Source organism: Nymphaea colorata, chromosome 5 (assembly GCF_008831285.2).
Source record: "Nymphaea colorata isolate Beijing-Zhang1983 chromosome 5, ASM883128v2, whole genome shotgun sequence".
NCBI classification, from domain to species: Eukaryota; Viridiplantae; Streptophyta; class Magnoliopsida; order Nymphaeales; family Nymphaeaceae; genus Nymphaea; species Nymphaea colorata.
The window spans coordinates 10,564,334-10,589,028 of record NC_045142.1 but is presented as its reverse complement, the minus strand read 5'-3'; the positions used below and the strand labels follow the sequence as shown (position 1 = coordinate 10,589,028).

Below are 24,695 nucleotides of genomic sequence, written 5' to 3'. Positions count from 1 at the left end.
GTCAGAAGATTATAAAATTTCAAAATTCAATTTAAATTGTCAAACCTTTCTCAAAAATTTTTATTTTTGGCATGCAGTATCGGCAATATCCATAGAGCAAGACTAGTTTAGTTCGACCAAAAAATTTGTTGTTAAAAGCCTCTGTTTTGATCCATCTTTCAAAACACATCGAACAAAAGAATTTGTTCCCCTTTTTCAAGGCAAAAAATGGTTGACTCTCTCCCTCTCTAGGGTTTGGGGACTGAACACCGAATTGATTTTCAAGTCTAGAGACTAACCACAGAATTTTAGGATTTTCAGAATTGTTGTTGAAAACTTATTGATTTTTAAACCTTCCCTTTTTTTTTTCTGAAGTACAGAACTTTGCTTTAATTTTTAGAATTTGGGCCTTCTTGTCTAATGTTTAATCTCTAACAATTTTCACAAAATTTTTTAGGTGCTTTCCTTGTAGAGTCTGTTTTAGAATTAGATTTTTCATTCGATTTTGGGGTCCTTCTTCTCTCTCAAAATTTAGGGAAGACTGATCTAGTAAGTATGACATGCTCTAAGGTTTCTAGTTTCATAAAAAATTAAAGGGGGTCTTTCCATTAATTATTTTGCTTTTTTTTTTTAACTTTTTATTGCTAGTTGTAGCCACAACAAGCAATCTTTAGATAAAACTTGTATGCACAATTTGAGGTTCGATCACGGGTGCAGGTTAGGCATGTGGGTAAAGAACCATTTAGGTTATTAGAACTCACACAAAACCAATCTCGACAGATGCAGGGGCAATGTTTGCAAGACCCCGAGCTCATGCAGGCCTTTGAAGACCACAAATCTATTTTTAGAACAAACCCTAGAGCCAGTGTTGCGGCTAGGAGGGGTGGGCAGGGGCCCCTGTGCCTCCCCTCACATCAGATTTTAAAAATTTTAAAAATTTACGTTTAAATAAAAAAAATAGTTTAGTATATACAAAAAAATTTGAAAATTTTTATTTCGGTTCCTGTTAAAATTTTGAAACTATATTTTGGCCCCTACGACGGTAAAGTGTGATAATATGCACCTTGAAGAGAAATGCTAGCAAATCACCCTAAAGATGGCTTGATCCATGATGAAAGCAAGGATGAGGCATGGCCCTTGTTTGAAAGCTTTGAAAATTTTATGCACCATGCCTCATAGTCAAGAGGAGCATACCGTGTGGCACTAGCAAGTGGTGGACCTAGAACGTTGCAGAGCCACATATTGGCTGATGTGGGCAGTTGCCTAAACCAGCCCTCAAGTTTTTTTTTTATTTACATATAGGTGCATTCAACTATTTGTTTATTTATACTAAGGGGCAGAGTCAGAATTTTTTTTTTCCATGGGCCACTAAACATATAGTTAACAAAATTTCAATTGGCTACGGGGCAGTGGCTCGGGTCTCGTGAGGTTCTCCTATATAACTGAACCCAGATCTACCTACGTTCAACCACTAATTAAGATTTCAGAGAATAGGCTCCGTGGGGCATACGCGAATGCCCCATTGAGTCCCCACCTATATATGGCCCGGTTTATATATGCTAATGCCTCTTAGGGAATGAAAATTCATGAAATAATGCTTCTCAACTAAAAAGTTTTTGGCTTTGTCACTACCTAGGAAGGGATGAAGATATGAAATAGGGTCATCCCTAAATTTAAGTAACAAACTAGAGAAGCTCTATCCACAAATGACATGAATGGAGTATCTTATTTCATGATAGTCCCCAAAGCAGCATGTGTGCTTGCTTTCTAGAACATGCAGACCTAAATTGTCCTCTTTGTGCTAGTATAGAACATGTAGACCTGAACTGTTCTTGATTTAGTGTAACCACTCAATTTTCTTTAAATAAATCCAGAAAACAAATGCCAGGACCTTCCCTTAAGGCTTAAACTTAGCCCATGGACAGCCAACAAAACATCAGAGGCGATCAAATCAAATCCCTTCAGAAAATGCTTAGTTCTCCGAGAAATTTTAGAAGAGCGATGACGAAAACCTTGAGAGGTGCAATCAAAGAATGATACTGATCAATTCCCAAACCTTGTCCATATTAAAGCTACGGTTACATGTGATATGGGTCCCTAAGGCAATAAGCACTATGAGCAAGCGATGATGGATGATGATGACATGAGAACATGAAATGATGAAGTTACACATATATAATATATAGGCTACATGATGATATGGTATGCAAATGGTATGTAAGATATGATGTTATGCATGCATGATGTGCTAATATGGATGACATTGAATGACATGGGATAGGTTGCTTGACACCTATGTAACATGAAAAATGCATGATAATATTAATGATATGCATAAATGATATGGATTTCCAATCTACAATGTGTATTAGTCATCTATCCCATATGAACGCTTGTATGTGGTTTATATGATATGATCCTATGTTAGTTAACTACTTATCTAATCTTAATTTAATTAAATGAGATAAGAACTGAATAACTAAGGATGCCACCTAGGATTGGGTGGGTCCTGAAGAGTTCCTTAAATGAAGACACACCATCTCAAGTGCGGTCTAACTACTACAAATGCCTATCCCATTTTACCTAAGGTAAAAGTTAAAAACCCTAATCCATTCACTATGGTAATTATCCTAAATAATTATTGAATAAATTAATCATCAAAGTCAAATTATGTCCTATCTAAATTGGCTTCCAAATCGGTTGACCTCTAGAAGATTCCTCTAGATGTCAACAATTAGCTTCCTCGTTAGACCAGGAGACTTCTTTGACCATGTCTGTATCCTAATCTAGACTTTTACCTAAATTGAACTTATCAAATCTATTCTAAGACTTCTTAAAACTAACATATCATAAAAATTAGGAAACAATCTAATGAAAATATCACTATAGCTGGCGTGATACGAAGAGGAGTCTTTGGAACTCACCTTTTTGAGTGAACTCTCTAAATGATATAAAGAAAATCAAAACCCTAAATGCAATATGTGAGATAAATTACTTAGCTAATTTGAATAATGAATGAATTAATGCAAACCAGTAGCGGAGCTATCATGGGGCCGGTGTGGGTAACTGCCCAGCACAACCTGTGCAAACCTTTGTAAAAGTTTTATTATCATGATGCTCGACTCAGGCCTAGCTATATGCACCACCCACACTAGACCCAGGCTAGTGCCTTGTAGTTTTACATGCACCCAATCTATTGCAATAATAAGATGGATCAGTGTCCCTCAACTAAAACTTTCTACTCCACCACTGATGCAAACCTAACTAAGAATGCGGCATGTGGGATGCATAGGTTCGCTACCACCTTAGAGAGGTTTAATAAAAATTAAACTTAGGAAAATCGACCTCTTCTAAGATAAATCAACCACAAGTTAAAATCCTAATATGTGGTAATTTCCTAACAAACTCCATCTATATTTTAGAAAAAACTTTAACATTCTAACTCCAATAATACCTACGCAAATCTTCCTAATACCACAATTCTACATATGCCCTTGATATTCCAGTGGTCTCCAGCCATGCACGAGAACCTCCACGGCCCGGATTCCATGGAGGCTTGAAAATTCTAGCAATATACATGCATAGAAATACAAAACCTTGGAATTCTATTGTGATATGAATAAGGTTGCATCCGCTTCATGGAAGGAAACGAAAGCATGGATAGAACTATGTGAAATCACGAACTGAAACTAAGACAAGAGAAACCTATCAAAACCAACAAACCTAAAGCAAATCTGCCTACTGGAGAACTACCCTGAACTGGCTGGTCACTACATTCAATCTTGACTCCTAATTCTAAAACGAAACTCCAATCAACAAGCATAATAAAATTAGGCATGAATTACACGTTCACATGTTGAAGAATTTTGCATGGTTATGTATGAGGGAGAACTGAGCATGGTTATGTGTTTGGATTTCTTTTGAAGCTAAGAACACAATTGGGCTGGCTGGCAATATGAAATTTCGATAAGGCTGAACGCTGGAATTTTGGGATCAGTAAAATTAGGTTTTTGTGAAATCTAACATGATAAGCAGCCTTTGGTTCCAAGCCGAGATCTACCTAGCCATTGCACATAAATTATTAACTTTTATTTAAAATTTATATAGTAGAAGGTTTGAGTCTTACTTCTATTGGCAAGATTGTATTTATACTTGCATAGTCATTTTATGTGATTTTCTTCATTGTTTATTGGTGCTCATTTAGTTAGTTAATTTTGGCTGTTATTTAGAGTTTTGGTTAATTACATGCACTCTAGAGTAGGTTTCATATAAAAATTAGGTGCTGTGTCCCATATTGCATATTGTGTCGTTTTATTATATAGGATTTAGTTGTGTTTCTATTTCTTTATCATTGTCACATTTTAGAATAGTTTAAGTTAGTGTCATTAGGCATTGATAGTAGATGATTAACCTAGTATAAGTTCATCTTATTTAGTGTTGTGACTAGGATAGGCTGTCCTTAGGAGGTCTGCCGAGGACTTCAAGATCTTCGCTGGTTCGATTAGAGAACTCATGACCATAGGATGAAGATAAAAAGACCCTCCGAGACGTATATCATAGTTTCTAACTCAGAATTGAATTGGTGCCCTCATTGTGTAGTTTGTTCTTTAATTCTGTTTCTATCATAAGGCTACGGACACATGAAACAAAATGACGTCATGACATTCAATATATGCTGTCATGAATGAACAAGTCAAAGGGTGTCTAAAAACTAGCTTTATGGTTATATTTGACTAATAATCTCCAGCACAAAAAAACATCTGAAAATTGGGTCCCTGATAGTTCGCTCGCAGGAGCATCCTTGACCTGATTTGAGCTCAAAACGTTCAACGAAATGCGAAGATTCTAAATGATTATAGCTTGCGAACATGAGAAAATAAGACAGTTTGGTAGTGAGGGCTGAACGATTAGGCAAAGAGGCGTTTGCACACTGTAGGCTTGAGAAGCAAGCTAGACGAATCAAACAATGGATGCCCTGGTTCAGCTAATTTATGACAATGAAGTGGTCCTGTCATGAAATTGGCGGTGTCTCAGATTGCTGAACCATCCAAGAGGCTGCCAGTAAATAGGTGCTCTTTCACGGTGAATCACGCCCATTCTATGCGCATATGCTGGCAAGCTTGATTTAGCAAGCCATGCTAAAGGCAGCCTGCTTACTTTTCAAATATCATCTCACCGTATCAACTGAGCCTGGACATTTTAGTCAAGGAGGGTGGCCTGTTACGACAAGCTGAGGTGTTTGCACCCGCTTGGGGAAGACAACAAATACAGGAGAGAGAGGAGTGGTGGTGACGCGGGGGGCGGAGGGGGAAAGCAATACGATGCCACCTTTATTTGCAATTTCTGTACATACAATATTATCCTTCGATATATAATATCTCAATGCTACAGAGAGAGAGAGAGAGAGAGAGAGAGAGAGAGAGAGAGAGAGACATCACGTTCCCCATTTTTGGCCACATCTAGATGACGGTTCCATTGGCGATGGTAGAGTTCTTCAGCACCACAGTGATCCCTGAGCGTATGTAGAAACCTTCTGCTGGCCTATCTGCCTCCTGAACATTCTGCATTGTCGTAAACGAAATTCAAATAATATCAGAATTAAACTTTATGTTGTAGCATCATCTAAACGCTGCAATATACCATATTGCGCCGCCCATGGGGCATGGGCACATGCAATTATGCATGACAACTTTTCATTATATTATGGATCAAATATTTCAATTATTGAAGCAGACTTCAATTGGAAAAAGCAACCAAATTTTAGACAGAGTAAAACAGGTCTTGAATGCTAAAATCGGATCAAGCAAACAAGAACATTGATGGGTTTATCTTTCAATTGTTGAAGTTTCTATTGTGAACTGCATATAGACATGAACACACTATATGATTTTCTTTGTGGCATGATGCTGGACGAAAATGTATATCTTTTTCCAACACTAACTGAAATCAAATTTAACCATGTTGAATCTGCTTTATGACACAGGCTACAGTTAGAGAGAGAGAGAGAGAGAGAGAGAGAGATTACATCAGTATTGGCAATGACGACATTCTTTCCAATTCTTGCATTCTTATCAATGATACAGTTTCTGAAACGAACAAAAGAAAGAAATAAGTTATAAGATGCCAAATAACAGACCACATGCCAAGTTCACTAACTAAATATTGACCACAGAACCTGATTTTGGTGTTCTCTCCTACACCAAGAGGAACAGTGCCCTCAGCTAGAGCAGATGCTCTTTCAGCTTCAGTGTCATAATAATCTGCACCCATCATCATTGTATCCTGAAGTACATTTAAAATACCATTAGAATAAATAACAGACAGACATATGGCTAGGAAAAAGTACAGCCTAAGTATGAATTACCATTAGAAATTATGTCAAATTTGAAAATCAAGAGCTAATTCTGGAAACAAAAGAATAACTCCCAGACTGGGTATAGCAGAATAAAGGAAAAGAAGGGGCGATCAACTTAGTATTTCTGAACAGTCTAAAAAAACAAGCTGCTCAAGACCACAGGACTGGCTAGGACAACAAGCTGCTCAAGACCACAGGACTGGGTAGGACAATTGAATGAAGTTACATAAAAATTCTCGACAGCCAAGATTAAATATGAAGGCAGCAAAATATATTCCATTGAAGGTGATTCAACGTGCTTCTGTCATTCACTACGCATATCAGATAATCTTGCACATTCAAATTCAGGCACGACACACATAAATGAAAAAAAAATGCAAAAAAAAAAATAGCACTGATATTGGCAAGCTCACTTTCAGCTCAACTCCATATTCCAGTCTTGAACGCACACCAACAACTGAATGTTCAACACTGCATTCCCTTAAGAAGCATCCATGTGAAATGATGGAGTTCAGAACCTGCAGATGCTTTTAATTAATCACATAAACACAGATATACTTAAACCAAAATTTCCAAAAATACAACAATCAGCCATACCCTGCACTTCTCTATTTTGGTTGGTGGTAGGTATCGAGGGGAAGTGAAGATCGGCTTAAGAGGATCATAGAAGTGAAATTTAGGAGGCTGATCAGAAGAAGAAAAACTGTCAACTCATACATTAAAAGAAAAAGAAAAAAAGAAAAATGATAAACAGACATAGGATGAAGAACCTGATCTGTCAATGCCAAATTTGCATCAAAGAAAGATCGTATGGTCCCAATATCTTCCCAGTAATCATTAAACAAGTATGCCTGCAGAAGAGAGGAAAAAACTATCCCTATAACCAAAAGCTACCTTTTTTGTGAATATGAAAATACTCAGCCATTGCAAAAAGCAAGCAGCACAAAAGAGTTTGCAGAATCAGTTACCTGCACATGGTATTCTTTAGTAGCCATAGGAATGATTTCAGATCCGAAGTCATTTGCAGTTGGATATCGCCACCTGGAGAAAAAAATACATGTTATCTTACCATAGAATCGCTGCTAGTGTTGCATCAAATGGATACAAAGACAACGGCCATGTTTATTATGATAAATATAAAACATATCACTTCAAAAGGCAGTTCATTTAGATAGGAACAGGAAATTCTCAGGATCCAAAACAACATATGATAAGATTTTGGAGTCAGCAGGTCATACAAAAAGCTTCCTTTACAACAACTTGGTCATACCAATCGTGCACACTCATATGGCTCAATCACAGGAGAAGACGTAACCATCTCAGTAGGGTCCCATGTCCATTTTAACAGCTCCATGATTAATTTTAATCTAATAATCTTTACAAGCATATTCATGATTGATCATTGAAATCATGTGTCTTTGTATGGATAACCAAATTAAGAACTACGACAAAGACACAGGTAGCAAGCTCATATTTACTGGTTCAGCACTCTCCCTCCCTCTCTCTCTCTCTCTCTCTCTTTCTCAACTACATTGTCCCTCGCTCCAAAAAATCCTTGTGTTTGTCACGGGGACAATCCATGAACCTCATTTAAAAGTGGTAATATTCCTGTAACTTCAGTCATGTATGCAAGATCAGGTCTTGCTTGTTAAAGTTGTCTTGAAGAATTCAGACATGAGTTGTTTATAACAATCCAATCCAAGCAGTTGAAGAAGAAGAGGGTCCACTAGAAAAATGTACTCATGTAAGCCCCTCAACAAGCAGCTAGCAACATCTGAAACTAGGGCACATTCCTTAATACTGACATCAAATATTTCTCTTCACTCAGAATATCTTGGAAGAACTACCGCTTGTGCCCAATGCTCACCGACAATTTTTCATCATCTTTTGCACATTTTGTACCCTCATGGCACCAATTAAGAGCTCCAGGGACATAATAATCATTCTGTAACAAGAATATGACTTCACTTAGAAAAGAACGATATTGGTGTTCCTTCACAACAACACTTTTAACTTTCCACCATTTCAGCTGCACGATCATGCATGTGTGTTAAGGTCACTAAGATCATTCAAAATTTAACTTTCTGGTGCATGCTTAGCTGCATTAGTTGTGCTCATCCTTCTTATTTGATATGCATCAATTGTACTTGGCATCTCTAGCAGAATCAGGCAAGAATACTTAAATGATAAATCCTTTTCATACATATAAATAGAAATATTAACAAGAGATTCACCTCAGCAACTTTAGCAGAACATCTGTTTTAAACAAATATATACCCATAGATGCAATATAAGGAGATTGCTTTGCATCCTCAGGAGACAACCCAAGAACAGTTGTGTCCACTTGCTGCATCAAGAAAGATCCTTGTGAAAATGAAATATTGAAATCCCAATCTATAAGCAGTATGGATTTAAGATAGCTAAAAAGAAAGGATATATTAAGCATATTGAATACCATGGCCGTCAAATCGTCCCCTTTTGGTTTTTCACAAAATTTCTGAATTTGTCCTGTCTCATTAATTTTCATCAATCCAAAATCTGAAGCACGACTGCAGGAAAAGTGGAATGTTAAATAGATAAACATGATGGGATTCAGTCACATGCTAGCATCTTGATTGCTTACGTCTCATCCATGGGAACACAAGAAACTGATATATCAGCACCACTGTCAATGTGATTCTGCAAAGAAAGTCATGTCAAGAAGAATTAATGTCAACCCAAAGTACAAAAAAAAATAACAGAATAAATCAAACAGGATTCACATATGGGTATTGATGAGCATCCACACAACCTGCACAAACTCCATGTAATCCATCCGATAAAGATGATCGCCGCAAAGTATCAAAATGTTCTCTATGTGTCGATTCTTAACGTCCTGCAATGACCTCCAAAGCATTAAAAGGTACCATGTTCAGAGATCTAAATATTAATACATGCCAAGTATGCCTTTAAGGGCATGGACATGCACATGCTTGTAGTAGATACTATGAGCACATGCTTGTAGTAGATACTATGTAGTATGTATAGACTATATACAGTACACACCTCAAAGAGCCAAACGAATTGCCTTACGGCATCTGCAGTTCCTTGAAACCACCTTTTACCCGATTCACCTGGTGTCTGAGTAGCTGCTAGGACCTTAATCATATAAAGGAAAAACAACGTAGAATAAACCAATAAAATTAGAAAATTAAATTCTCTCAAACTGGTGAAATATCTTAAAGTAGCATGGGTCATGCCACTTTACAACTAACATTGTCTGAATAAGGCGTACCTCAACAAATCCATCACCAAAGTTTACGCCATTCCCAAAGTTGTATATACGAGCAAGATGCCGATTCAGTGATTGGGAATTGAATTGGGTCAATATATAGATTTTATTAATTCCACTGTTAATACAATTACTCATTGGAACATCAATAAGCCTGTAGCACCCACCAATTGGCACCTAAGAACAATACAGAAAATGTCCATATCAGGGGGAACCCATGGTTAGATCTCAACTATCATACAATTTTTGCGGATTTATGCTTCAAGAACAAGCAAAGTTTTCATCTTGTAGGATTTTGTGACAGTACCATCTTAGCAATCTCTTTTTTTGTTACGAGATGGTATTGCAGAAAAAAAGATATGTCACACAAGTGCAGGTGGCGGGTTCAGGGTGTGGATGGAGGCGCTCCTATATAGGAAAATTGCCTTGTGCTGACCACTTTTTTCCAAGGGGTGAAAGGTCTGTGGGAACAGAGCACGTGGTGTGCACCCAACTCAGCTGCACTAGCCTATCTACAGCACTCATATGACAGAGAAAAACAACTAAGAGGTACAATTTCAAGAACCAAACATTTCAGCCACCTGAGACAGAATCATTTAAAACTTTGCCTGCATAACCAACTGTTGCCTCAGTGTATGAAATTTAAAAACGAACCAAAGAATACCGAGACAACCAGACAATTACAAGATGGGCACAGGGTACTTCCTTACAGCAGGTTTTGCTCTTCGACGAGTTAGAGGAAAAAGACGAGTTCCAGCTCCTCCACCTAGTATTACCGAAGCAACTGTCTTCGGGTCTGCCTGTTGCTTTCCAAATATTGGTGCTTGGAAGTTCTTCAGTCACGTGCACAAAAACAAAGAATAACTTGTTCAACAGGAAAGACAAGAAGAAAAGTGCTAACAGGCAAAAGATAAAGGGAAGAAAATTCATGCATTCAATCCTAAAATAACTTAAGGTTTCTACCAAATGCAGGTAGATAAAATTTATGAAGAAGAATGAAACAAGTAAATGACATAGAACATTTAATTTTTTCGAATTTCTTGTGATTGAGTTAATTATTTATCAGAAAAGTTGCTATTCATTCGCTTCTGGCATTTGAGTGATATTTTGTTATCCAGCAAATTTTGGACTGGATAGTTTGATAAAGATATATGTCCTATTCCTCTCTTGATTACAGTCATGGACTGTTACCTGTTGTTTAATTTAATTACGTGTCTCGCTTTTAAGCTTATTTTTCATCTTTTCTTTAGCCTATCATCCTCATTAGAAAGCAATTCGGCTCTGTTTGGATACCAAAACCTGCTTAAAAACCCAGTTTTGATGGCAAAATCCAGATTTAAAACTAAAGCTGGGTTTTGTGCCTGTTTAGATGAAATGAGATCAAGTTTTGGCAACACTAAAATATTAACAAAAGTGGCTTTAAAGCTTTAAACTCAGTTCTCAAAAAAATGGGTGAAAGCAGCTTTTTCATCCCCCAACTAAGTTTCTGATTTTCTACAGTCAAAACCAAGTTGAAAGATTGTCATCTGAATCAGGGTGTATCATGTGCCATCCAAATGGGCCCTGATCCACATAATCACTTATAAACTGAGTTTGGGTGAAAAACCGAGTTACAAAAGGTAACCTGGTTTGGGGTATGTTTCGGAGATGCCTCAGACTGAGTTTCTCAGAAACCTGGTTTGGAGGAAACCAAATTTCAAGTAGAAACAAAGAATCTATCCAACCCCAGGTTCTGTGTAATGAAAGTTTAGTTTTTGAGAACTGAAAATAAACAGTTTTAAAATTGTTCATCTCATTCATCAAGTTTATTTAATTCCCAAAGGACCTAGTTATTGTCAATCAAACAAAAACACTAAGTGTGGAATCTGGTTTGGAGAAAACCAAAGTGCAAGCAAAGACAAAAAACCTGTTCAACCCGATCTTCTGCAGAACGAAAATTCAGTTTTTCGGAATTGAAAACAAACCAAATTTTTAACATGTTCTGTCTCATTCATCAAGTTGATTAAATTACCAAAGAGCCTAGTTATCATCATCCAAACAAAAGTGAAGCACATAAATCAAAAAATGAGGCTTTCAGATCGAGCAAAAAAAAAAAAACTTGTTTTTGCTTTCTCAACACCTCTGTTACAATACAAAGTTTCCTACATAATTATGTTTTGTGAAAAGCTACTTCTATGATATGTACCCAAATTGACCTTAAAGTACGCAATACATGGCCAGGTTGCAGAATCATATCCCAAGTAGTTTAGAGAAATAGAAAAATCAAAGCATATAGCTTGCTGGATGCTGGATGAACTATAACACCTTTTTACAAGCCTCTACAAATCAGGGACAAGACAATCTTTTTTCTCTTTCACTGTAACTGCAACAATGAGCATCCTGGTATCTTAGTGATCAGGTTGAGATAAATTTCATTTACTGTGGATACACATTCTTAATTTAATGTTTTCTTGCTGCGTTATGCAAAGACCAGTTTCAAGGAAAAATCTGAAACAAAAGCTAAGAATGCCATCACAAAGCCATAAGGCATAGATTTTTGCAAGCTTATAACTGCTACTCTAACCAATGAGAAATGTTACTTCAAATAGACCGTGCAAGGAAAATGTCAAGAAGAATAGTTAATCCAGCATCTTACTTCAATGGAATTCAAACTCAGTAAACATGTATAATTTTTAATAGTGAGCTTTATATTTCATCTTAGTCGAGTATCATGGTTAAATTGCTTTTCTAATTAACCTGCACCAGAGTAAACAACCTCGTCTGCTGACGTACATGGAGCTGAAGAAACAGACCTGCACATCGTTGGACTTCTTGATGGCAAGATATTTTACTGGCTCCCATATTTTGTTTATCAACAACAGGTAAGCTTGATTGTCACCCAGGACATTTTCATACATTTTCATAATTCTGTAGACCATGAGAATGGACAGTAACAATTAGTTCCCAACTCCAACAGGATCTTCTCTCCTACAGGCCAAATCAGTTCTCTATTTGTTTATCAATGACAGCCGACAGGTAAGCTTGATTGTGACCCAGGACATTTTCATAATTCTGTAGACCAAAGGACAGTAATCATTAGATCCCAACTCCAATAGGATCTTCTCTCATACGGGCCAAATCAGTTTCCTTATCTTAATTGGACGTAAACTAAACCCCACAGCAGAAAGATTTCTTTCTTTTTCTAGAGGATCTGGCTTTTTATTTTGACATCACCATATCAAGACAAGATCAAGTGATCCATGAAGATAATGCTGACTATAAATTTCTGCTGTCTATTTTGTAGTAGGTAGACCCCCTCAAGACAAGCTTTCCATATGAGACCCCAGTTCCTTTTGTAGCAGGTAGATATCTGAGACAAATCAACTGTCACCTTTCTTAAAGGCATGAATGTTCTGATTTCAAGTATAAGCCAAGCATTTTATAATGTGAAAGCTATCATAAGCTATTTCTTGCTATGAGTATCTAAAAGAATTTGAAGAGAGCAACAGTTGCATGCAGATCATTTGATTCAGCTATCCATTAAGAAGACTAATCAGCTTTTGATGGATTATGACCCACACAGCATTTGGTTCAGCTACCTACTAAGGAGACCGGCTTTTGATGGATTATGATCCACAGTTTCCTATCCATATAAGCCCTCCTCTACATGTAGTTTAAGTGTATATTTTCTTTTTCTTTTTTATTTTTGTTTCTCTTAGAATTTTAAAAAATTATTCTGAATGTTTGTAATTTTTTGGTAAGAAAATTAACTGAAAACTCAAAATTTCATGTTCTTTTAATTATTTTCCTTGTATATGTTAGTGGAAAAAGTTCATAGTTTCAAATTCTTTATTATTCTTTATATTTTTTTGGCTTTCTGAGTTCCTGAGAGTTTCTTATTGAAGCAAAAATTTTGAAACCTTTTCCAGAAGCCTTCCAGAAAGATATCATTACTATGATACGTTCTTGAAAGAAACTATTACTGCAATGTTTTACATTTACTTGTCATAGCTGCCATCAGCAATGTTATCACAATATTTTCTAGTATGGGCTTTGCCCTTACTGAACTCACATGTTCTTTCAACGTTGTTGCTAAGTCATGACAAAAAATACTCCTGTTTTTTTATCGTTGTTTCATAAATCATAACAAAAAAAATACCATGTAAGGTTCTCTGTCCATGAATTTGCCATCAGAACTTTGCTGAAACACCAATTAAATACAGAATAATATACATTGTTGCTAAGTCATGACAAAAAATACTTATTCATAAATCATAACAAAAAAAATACTATGACAAAAAATACTTATCTGTTTTTTGAACGTTGTTTCATAAATCATAACAAAAAAAATACTATGACAAAAAATACTTATCTCCACGAATTGACCATCAGAATTTTGCAGAAACACCAAATCAATACTGAATAATATCCCGTCGCAACCACTAACTATAAGACAACTACATTAGTCACAATTTTCAGTTTTTCTTTTGTCCTTTTAGGGCATGTGGCGACTCCATTGTCTTCTTGTATGCCTGCTGAGAATCACAGTCAAACTGGACAGTAAGAAGGGGTATTGTGCAGATACCCTATCGAGCAAAGTGAATAGTGCGAATGACTGCAGATAGGTTTTATAACTGTTCAAACTCCATCACTACAACGTTCACTTGTTGGAATCGAGAATGGCCAATAAAGACCTTACAGTAGAACGGACAATGGAAAACATTATCCACTATTTTCTCCACCTGTCCGAACTTCTAAAGAAGAGGGGAGTATTCCTCACAGAGAAGCTTCTTTCTCCCGTTTCCACAGTAGAAGAAAGTCAGGCTACAGCTAGGGAATCGTTGGATAGCCTAGTTTTGACAGAAACGAAGTATTAGATTAGGAAGGTAATAAGCGCTGACATGTATAGATTTCGCGGAGCAATTAGATTAGATCCAGCACCTGAAGAAGAACCGACTTGAATATCACTCGCCGGGTACTCTGTCATCACCTTCCCCACTTTTGGGCCTCGGTTATTTCATAATTCTTCTAAACAAAACTGTGAAAGCTTACTAACCAGGCCAAATACATCTTCGGCTATTCATGAGAACAAGGCTTAACAACATTTGGCCTGAAGCCTGAACAGCGTGTCCGAACATAGTTCTGCTGGATCCTGACCTTCGCTCCTTTAGGAAAGCGAGCATAATTGAGATATATAGAAACCAGCACTAGGTACGGAAGCTTAAGAGAGAAGGTCGCCTGTAACGGTTTCCGCTAATAGCTACAGAAATAAGGGAGATTGGGGAAAGACAAGAAATCTGCCAATAAAATGTGGACCTCGAAGTTTATGAAAATCTCCGTACTACATTAATTTTAATGACAAAAAACTTGTAGCTAAAAACAACCAACAGTAGAACACCTTGTGAGCAACTATAAAGGACAAATTAGAGATAGAGAGAGTCGGTTACCATTAGCTCTTTGGTAACATCAGCAAGCACCGACGTAACCGTCATGTTTTTGGGACTTCTTTTTCTCCCCCTATTCTGGAAGGGCATCTTCAATTGGGAACCTGTCACCTCACTCTTTCCCCATGCCAAGTTTCCAGCCCCCAGAAAAGCGGTGGCCACCCTGTGCTTCAGCCCATGACTCGGCTGGAGATTCACGGACAAATCGCATGGTCGACCCCTTGAAGGATGGATTTGAGATACGCCCATCATCGCCACTACAGCAAGCAATGCAGTCAATCTGGAGACGCTGGAAGCTGATGATGGCGATTAATCTAAATATGAGAATTAGACAAAATCGTAAGCTGACGTTGGCGATTAACGTAAAGATGCAAGTTAGACAAGATCATCAACTAACGGAAAATATATTATAAGACTCAAATCAGAAAGACCATAAAAGAACAAACGACTGCACATCAGAAGAAGAAGAAAAGAATCAGGCAACAGCAAAACTAGCACACCACAGTAAGGCCATGACGGGAAAATTACACTTAACGCCCACGTGAAACCAAACAAAAGTTTTCACGGGAATTCTGCGGGTGTTAAGTACGCGGCGGGGTTCTGGACGTTTGAAACACAACTAAAGGCTTCAAAAAAAGGATAAAGATCTTCCTGGCTCTCAATGACCAGGATTATTTCAGCATATAAAAGTCTACCACCCCCCGCCCCCACCTTCTTCTCTTAAAACCAGCCATCCAAATATTAAAACCTTTATTTTCGGGATTCCGTGTTGCTATAGCCTGCCATTATAGAATTCAGAAAACGACAGTACGGGCAAATTGCTCAGTTGCATCCAACTGCAGACAGGGCGTGTTCGCCGTATTTATTACAGGGTTCCCACAGTTTAAATCTCGACATGAAATCGAACCTGTAAATACTTTGCGTCATAGGCCCAGGGAACCGCTACAAAGTTAACACAGTGGGGGTGGATACTAGATTAGCGCTCTTGTGCAAGGTACGGCGATATACCATTATCCCTCACTCAAGTTACCTCGCAAAATCATTCTGAACGTAGACGGAAAAAGTCGTTTGCCGCAAATTCGAGCAAGGAATGCCTCCCTCCGTCTCTCGTGCAGGGGAATTAAAGCTTCGTCAAGAAGCTGCTGACATACCTTATTTCGAGATTATTAGTTTCCTAAGAAGCACAAGGTGCGGATTTCGAATTTTCAATACAAATACAAAAAGAAAAAGTGTCAAAAAATTATAGTTCCAGATTCTACCGTCCAGTTGGAGAGAAAAAAAATCAAGAATTTTAACCTTCAGAATCTTGGAGTTAAAAGGGCCGATTTTACCGAGATTGTTATCAGAAAACCCTCCATACTACAAAGAATCAACAATTCTTCCGGGAGACTTCATTCCACCAAAAGAATGGAGCCCGTTCTGCGGATCTAGCCCCGAAACACAAAATGCAGACCCCTCCGCTAAGAATTCTGCTTAGGATCCAAGCAAAAGCAAGACCTTGAGCAAATTTAACCAAAATAATCTCTTTCTCTAAATAATAATTTCCCGATTTGAACTAAAAAATCGTAGAACAGTTGCTAATTGGATCAAGCATCGGGATCTCGTACATAAACGGAAGACGATCCGCCAAGAGTGCTACTTAACTATTCCACGATGCCGCTACGGAGATGATTACGCATGACGCAATCGAGAAAAGCACTTGAAGAAGCAAAGTCCGATTAGAATCCTTGAAACGCGAGGTTTGATGAACAGGGGAGAAAAGAGAGTCGACGAATAAAACATGCAGAAAAAAGCCGATTCCGCAGAGGAAAAAGAAAGAGCCTCACGAGGAGAAGCGCAAGACGTGGCTCTGATCCTCCAAAGGCAAATAACCAACCCTAACTTTCCCGGGAAAGAGGAAGGGAGAGAGAAATTCGTCTTTCTGTGGCAGAAAGATCTGTGCGAAGGAGGAAGCGGAAGCGAAGAGTGAGGCGATGAGTGGAGGTTTGGCTCTATATAGGACGCGCCACGATGCATAGAAAGTAGGCGCGCTTTCTGGGATTTCATGCTTGTCAAAGGTCCATTTTACCCCAAGACATTAGATCAAAGGACATCTATGTTGGCTTGGGGGCAAACTCGTCATTTGACACAAAACCGATCGACAATTTATTTCCAGTACACGGCTCGCTTTTCTGCCTAAAAGAACGTCTGTTTATTATTGCACTCATCAATTCTAGTGAAAATGGATTCTCTTTTTCTCTTAACTGCAATTTTAGAATTGATTTTGTTATTTTTAAAAATATAATTTATTTACACAAGTAGGGCTAGATTTCAGTAAAATACCAGAAAAAAATTCAATTTTCCGTAGATTTTCAAATCACCGCCTATTTTTCACAATATGAACCTTAATTCAAGTGGCTAATTATCATTTATTTTGTTTTTTTATTAAGAAGTTCAGCATATTCTGGTGACATATTCTCTATTTTAAAGTCACGTACATCCCATGCATATGCGAATAATCAATATGGGCTTGTTTTTTTTATCATTGTCGTTTAGCATAAGTTTGAATGCTTCAGAAAAAATAGTTTTATAATCATTTTCAATCGAAAAATATATCAGGAGATCCAACTTATAATATATTCACGTTTTTTAAGCTGACCAATTTTTAAGCCCAAGGAGTTCTAACAAAATCAGAAAACGTTAAGAGTAAAAAAAATTTGGTCAAGGAGGGTGCTATCAGAATAGGCAAGTTTAAGCAGGTATAGGTGATTGTTATGAATCGAGATAAAAATCTTAGTTCTCAAATTAGAATTAAAAGGTAATTTACGTGTTCAAACATATTATACCATCGCAGTTGAAATGCCATAACAAACAAACTCTTCTACTCAAATTATTACTAAAGAAACCTCAAAAGGTAATGACCTTGAAATGGGTTGCATGTTTAATGAGTTGTATTATCAAACAAAGAATTTTGATTCCAGAATTATCGGCTCATTCTTAAATAAGAATTCTGAAACTGTGATTCTACCCTAGAGGTGGAATTATGGTTCTAAAGTTTTAGAAATTTTCATCGCTCTTTAGGGCATGTGTCACCAATGTTTTGGTTCGTCAATTCTATAATGTGAAGTCTTATTTATCAAACATGTCATTTTCAATTGTAAAATCAAAATTCCAGAGCCTATGAAACATAAAAGAAACTTAGTTTTGGACTTTTGATTTCAATTTCCAATTTGAAGTAGAATTTTGTTTTTAGAATTCTAATTCTAGAATCAAAATTGGACGTTGTCTAATGTTTCCTTAAAAAGGAGAACTTGCTATTCTTTGAGCACCTTAGTGCTCTTTTTTTCTGTTTTCAAATTTGTTTTGTAGAAATGGGGGACATAACAATGTTTTCAAAACTTTTACAGAGGACAATTTCAAAATTTTGATAAAAAAAATGCAATAATTTTTTTTTTTTTTTCAAAAAATCTGAGGGGATGCCCAATCCCTCTTAACTCCACTCCATGTTCCTAGAATGCACCCAGCAGTTGCTGCTGTTGAAGCTTCTAGTCTTCTACTTTATTCAAAGACTTGGATTGGGTCAACCTTCATATCCACGCTATTAAATTATCCTGAACTTTCGTGTTTTTCATATTATTTAATTTCATTGTAAGTAGCATTTTTTCCACAAGTATGAATTATTTCCCAAATACATATTCTAGTCTTTTTGAAGATAATGCTTAGGATGAGTACGAAGACTATTTTATCCTTATCCCCTCCTTTATCCCCTCCTTCAAGAGCACCATGCTTACTTTTATTCCTTTGGATATAAAGTTAAATCTAAGAGAATTTGAAACTTAAGTACATGAAAGATTGTCCCGTTATGTTTGTTTTTCTTTTCGAGTTCAAACAGCAAACACTCTGGTCATCAATTAGGTCATGTTTGATTGCGATCGATCTAAGATACGTGGTTTTCGATGCTTGAAACCCAAGCTCAACCCTAGGCTCGATACCCATACTCAAGCCCGGACCCATGCTTGGCCCTCTTGATTAAAATAAAAAAATATTTTATATATATAATAAAATATTTAAAAAATATATATATAATAATATAATATATATATATATATATATATATATATATATATTATTAAATAAAAAATTAAAAAATTATTAATCGGACCCGAACCGATCCGATCAAATCAGTATCGAGTACCCCGAGCTTATTGGGCTTTGGTACTCGGCCTTTCATGCACAATAAGAAAATGAATCGAGACAGTAAATGGGTCGATCACATAATCGTGTACCAAATTTGATCCAGATCCGGCTTTTTTACGTAATTAACTGATCTGGAACTGACCCGCAATAAGCGTAATGACTTAACTGCCCTTCACCCATCGGCAAGTGACCCGACCGGTGGGAAGGGCATGATCGGTATAGTGATGTTTCCGTAGTCCGTTCTGGCGGGGCCCACGTCATAAGTCATCGTTCACATCTCAAACGGCCCAATCGTTCTTTCGTGAGTGAGGGAAAGCAGGCAGCGGTTCCGTCACGAAGACGGGGATATGCTTCTGGGCGATACGCATCGAAAAAATAGAACCGTATCGGTTAATTCGTGAACGATTTCACATCGAGTCGGGTTCGGTCTTAGTTCAGGTAGAAAATCCAAACGGGTTAGAGTTCGACCCGACACTTTATTTGATTTTTTTTTTAAGAGTAAGTGATTGAGAGGCCACTGGCCCTCCTGTGCCCATTGTTTGGGTTCACATAACATATGCTTCACAATCTTTTACGATCCAAAAATAAAACACACTAGGATATAACATGTTTCGCAACTTTTTATGATCCAAAAATAAAACACACTAGGATATGATACTAACCACTCGATGATTCAAACACAAATTCATAAAGAAGTCGAACCACCTTACCGCCCAATATGCTACCACCTCTCGAGATAAACCCAACACTTTAGTTTCCTCCCGTATTCGATGACTTTGGCCCGATAACAAAGAATTCAAGTAAAATATACCCTTGAGTACATTTCTTTCTTAGATATTCAATTCAAGTTTTTATTATATGTAAAAGTAAAAATATATATGTATCAGATTCAAAATGTGAAATCAAATTTTGGATTTAGATTCGAATATGATCTCTTTTGTTTGTATTCGAACCACATCGAATATTATCTGATCGATTTTCAAAATATAAGGTATTTCTTTAAAACTAAATATGTTCTGAATCCAAATTGATCGAATATCTATGTATATCAAAACTTTGAATTCGCTCTAATATCATTTCTCAAATATAATTTCAATCCAATTTCTTAATCGGATATTAACTTTTTTTTTTGTATATTTGATTTTTTCGCGTTTGATCCAAATCCGCTATAATGATATTACTAACTAAAATAGTCCATTGACCCACAAAACATCGGGTTTTTTCTTTTCTAAAAGTTTAACATGGATCTATATCGGGGTCGCTGATAACCTGAACCGGAGCACCCTGAGCACCCGTATCGGGTGAAACCGAATCGTTCTGCATGTATCCTGAATCGCATGGGCCGACGTCCCGGTCTCCTACTGGACCCACGCTATGCCATAATAGGCAACTTAGGAAACGTCCTCGTTCACTTGTCTGGTCCATGTTCCCCATATTCGCCATGCCATGTGTTGACGTGACACGATTTCTAGGTCCAAAAGCTGGGCCCGTTTTGACAGCACTCAACTAAAAAAGGGTTCAGAGTTGAACCAAGAATTAAATATTTAATTTAGTTAAATCTTGTAAAAGAAATTTAATTTGAATATTAGTTAGATTTAATTTAAAGATTCAGAATTGGTACAGCACGATAATCGCATCCAAATCTAAATAGAAGATGCGATGAAGATTCGACTCTATTACTTTTATTAAATTTAAGAGGGTCTTTGATCACTTCACATTCGAAATCCATAAATCTGTTTTTTTACTGATATAAAAAAGATTGGTAATAAAATTCATGGTACATTAAGCTATTGTCACAAATACAGTAAGGTGTTCCTTGGATATAATACGGTTATTTTTTTTGAGAAAAATAACAGCAAAATTAAAAATTCTAAACAACTAAAATAAAATATAAAAATGTAAAAACAAAAAATTGGCAATTAAAATACATAAAAAAGATAAAAAATTTGAGGAAAGCGAAAAAAAAGGGAATAAAACGTGTTTTTTTCATTTTGATTTTTTTAAAAAGCATTTTTTCCGTTTTTTGCTTATATATATATATATATATGTGTGTGTGCATTGGAGCACGACTCAGCCTAGCTAGCGGTGCAGTGTGGTCCAAGACACGGAAGAAAACGGTTCGGTTTTGGACGCAAAGTTGCAACCAACCGTGAACCCACTTTGCGTTGGGCATCGTCTCTTCTCTTATGTGGGACAGTTGTACTCCTCATCTCAAATACAGCACGTCTTTCTCAGAAGATCTTCGAAACCAGGAAGAAAAATCAAACTTGGCATTTCTTGAAGATCGGCAAGAACACATGTTCCTTGAAACAAATGTCTAAACATGGATGTTTCCCTTTAGAAAAAAGCACTTTTCAACAAACTCAATTACAAACCCAACTAAATAACGTCTTAACTTTTAAATCATACTTGGTCTTCATACTTTTGTACTCTCTCTCCCTCTCCCTCTCTCTCTCTTTCTATCTATCTATATATATATATATATATATATGTATATAGAAAGAGAGAGAGAGAGAGAGAGAGAAAGACACACACACAAAAATTGGTAGAAACCATGGGACTAGGTCAGGGGCAAAAATCATAGCGTTTAAATGTGATGTTGAAAGTGTGTTTTTTGCAATTTAATCTTACAGATATTTCTTAATAATTGATTAATGGAAAACATATATTAGGTTGATTATTTTTTAGAGTTTAATGGTGTTTTTGTAATAAGAAAAAACGGATGGCTCCCATAGATCAAGATAATAGAAAAATCTATATTTTTCATAAAAACAACTTGAATTAAAACATGTTTTACATCAAAATAGTTTTTGATAAATACATTAAGATGTTTATATTTTATTTAAAATAATTCTTCAGTAAAAAGTTTTTGTCCCTGATCTAATGGTCTAGTTTGCACAAAATGGACAAAACCCAAATTAAAACAGCGCAAAGCCTGTCACTTGGGGGTGGATGTTCACCTTTTTCCTGCTTCGCATGTTGGTAAAGATAAAGAGAGAGTTTCCCTTTTGGAGTCTTCGTAGAAGGCGACCGTAGATTTTTGTCTTTTCCGCTTCTCGCTTCTCGCGGCACACTGTTCTTTGAAAAATCCGTGAGCCTAAATCCTTTTTCTGTTTCCCTTTCTTTCTCACTCATGTTGCTTTCATAAATCCAACTATACAAATGTGATTGGAAAGATTACAGTGATGTATTAGTTGAATTTTATATATATATATATATATATATATATAGAGAGAGAGAGAGAGAGAGAGAGAGAGTCCTGCCAGTTGAATAAAAGATTCAAGTTCCCGTTTATTTTTATTTATTATCTTTTTGTTGTTAAGTTTTTGGAAGAATTGCAAGATCATTAACCAGCTTTGTGCTGACTGTTTTTATCGGATTCCTTTTGGATATACTTGCACATGGTTTCACTGTAAGCCTTTAATGAAAAAAAAAAGAAAAACTTGTTTGCTCTTAGGAGCATAGCGTAGCTGTTAGGCAGGTGGGCGATGAGACGATATATTTGATATATCGGGTGGGCCAGTGATTACTACGAGGCTAGCCATTAGTCATTAGGGTTCGCATAGCTGGTCGGGGCAGTGATTGGTACGAGGCGAGGCCGAGGCTAGCGACTGACTGAGTTCTCATAGGCGTCAACCTTTGTATAAGCCAAAACAAGTATAGGCTTCTAAGGCATGACCACTAGCCTTAAGATTTCACAATATTGCTTGTCGAATGACAAAGTGTATCGAGTATACTGAATTTTGCTATTTGACTCCATCTTCATGAGCAATTAGAACCAGTGTTGGAGGCAAATTGGTGCCCACATAAATTGTTTATTTATGTGTTAGTTCCTTGCATATTTTACTTATTTACACATGGGTACTTTTTAAAAATTTCAGTTGTAGTAGTACCCCGCCTTAGCAAGAAATTTCTGGTTTTGCTAGTGATCAGTACACATTGAAAAGTTTTTTCATTTACAAGAACTATTGGGATCCTCACAGACTACAACATCAAAAGGAGAGGGGTAATTTCATCTTTTTATGGAAAGAAAAAAAAAATCAACTTCCTGTTTTTGTCCTTAAAGGGAGGGTTTTCACATTTTCTCGTCTCCTAGTGATGGCAGGGGCAATTTGGTCCATTCAAGCACATGATCATTCGTGAATTCTATTGATCACTATTGAAATATGAATAAAACAAATTGTCAACATTTCGTATTTTTAAAAAAATGCACAAATTATGTTTGGAACACTTCCTAAAGACCCATGAATGCGTTGAGGCAGTGCTTGGGAGCATGTTTTAATATAAGCTTTGTTTGGAGAAACCATAGTTTCAGGGCAGCAGGGGTAGATTGGGCAATTGCCTACAAAAACCCACAAAAATACTTATATTTATATTGATACCTCATATAAATTTTTCTCATTTATATACTGATGCCTTTTTAAAATTTAAAAGTTGTTACTAGTGCCCCTTAGCTTGAAATTTTTGTGTATTGTAACCGACATTGAGCCTCCAATGAGAGTTTTTCCAACATTCAACTAAAGAGCTGCGGTTTTTGTGAAAACCATGCCGATATTTTATATATATATATATATATATATATATATAAGTAAAGGATGACATTGGTATTAAGGGTCACCCAACTAACAAAGGTCATTCATGTGGAACAGTTGAATGATTAAAAGAAAAACAAGGAATAAAATGTGGTATTTCGGATCACCCAACCATCTAACAAGGGTCATTTATGTGAAAGATGAATGATTGAAAGAAAAACAAGGAATAAAAGGCGTGAACTAATACTAAAGAATGCAAATATCCATCACATTTTTGTCCTGATTTTTTTTAACTGTTCATCCAATTAATTTTCTTATATATATATATATATATATATATATATATATATATATATATATATATATATATATATATTCAAATTGAACTTTGATGCAAAATTAGTCGGCTCAACAGCGCCGGTAAACATTGGATTCGAACTTTATTTTGCTGAATAATCCAGCTTAGAGTTGGTTCACTATGGAGACTTAAATGCATACATTTTCCACTTTTGATAGGCCTTAATTGTTAATACAACCCAAAAATACACAAAACCACATAATTAAACATGCTAAACATATTCAAATGATTTGGTTATGCACATGCAAGCCAAGCCCAATTTTAGTAGCATGATCTCACCCGAATCTAATCCTTCAAGTAACTATGTTTTGGCAGCTACACGGAAAGCAGGCTTTTGCTTTCCAATTGAATGCTTTTGTTTTCTTCGATGGCGAGGGAAACAACTAAGCTTTTCAAACGCATCAAAATTCCCTTCCTTACTCAAAAGAAAGCTTTCTGATCATATTCTCAGTCTCATGGCAAAAGACATAAGCCATGAAGATCTACCTTGGAATTCCTCCTCAAAAAGGTAATTTGGAGAAAGATCAAATTGAGAATTACACATATAAGCAGCATATGGCCAATGTGATGCATGTTGCATCAGCTCGGGCCTTAGATCAAG

General features: G+C 36.5%; 1 protein-coding gene and 1 long non-coding RNA gene across 2 annotated transcripts; both read right to left on the bottom strand.

Moving 5' to 3' along the window:
- Positions 1 to 5,282: 5,282 nt before the first annotated feature.
- On the bottom strand, positions 5,283 to 16,997 carry LOC116254485 (glucose-1-phosphate adenylyltransferase large subunit 1-like). The gene is made up of 16 exons (XM_031629896.2): positions 16,855 to 16,997; positions 15,032 to 15,342; positions 10,316 to 10,438; positions 9,609 to 9,782; positions 9,380 to 9,472; positions 9,126 to 9,209; positions 8,958 to 9,013; positions 8,790 to 8,883; positions 8,569 to 8,681; positions 7,303 to 7,375; positions 7,105 to 7,185; positions 6,932 to 7,018; positions 6,748 to 6,852; positions 6,155 to 6,261; positions 6,005 to 6,065; positions 5,283 to 5,540 (listed from the first exon to the last, which is right to left on the bottom strand). The coding sequence occupies exons 2-16, from the start codon at positions 15,278 to 15,280 to the stop codon at positions 5,439 to 5,441; spliced, it is 1,602 nt and encodes a 533-aa protein (XP_031485756.1). The 5' UTR covers positions 15,281 to 15,342; positions 16,855 to 16,997; the 3' UTR covers positions 5,283 to 5,438.
- On the bottom strand, positions 11,684 to 15,023 carry LOC126410077 (uncharacterized). The gene is made up of 2 exons (XR_007573451.1): positions 14,526 to 15,023; positions 11,684 to 14,434 (listed from the first exon to the last, which is right to left on the bottom strand). It is a non-coding gene; the product is annotated as an uncharacterized LOC126410077 (long non-coding RNA).
- Positions 16,998 to 24,695: the final 7,698 nt, after the last annotated feature.

Excerpts from the sequence above, each read along its gene's own strand:
- LOC116254485 (XM_031629896.2), bottom strand. The coding sequence starts at position 15,280 with ATGATGGGCGTATCTCAAATCCATCCTTCAAGGGGTCGACCATGCGAT. Across the intron at positions 10,439-15,031 it reads ATGTTACCAAAGAGCTAATG|AACTTCCAAGCACCAATATT; the intron begins GTAACCGACTCT and ends ACGTGACTGAAG. Across the intron at positions 9,473-9,608 it reads TTGGTGATGGATTTGTTGAG|GTCCTAGCAGCTACTCAGAC; the intron begins GTACGCCTTATT and ends TATATGATTAAG.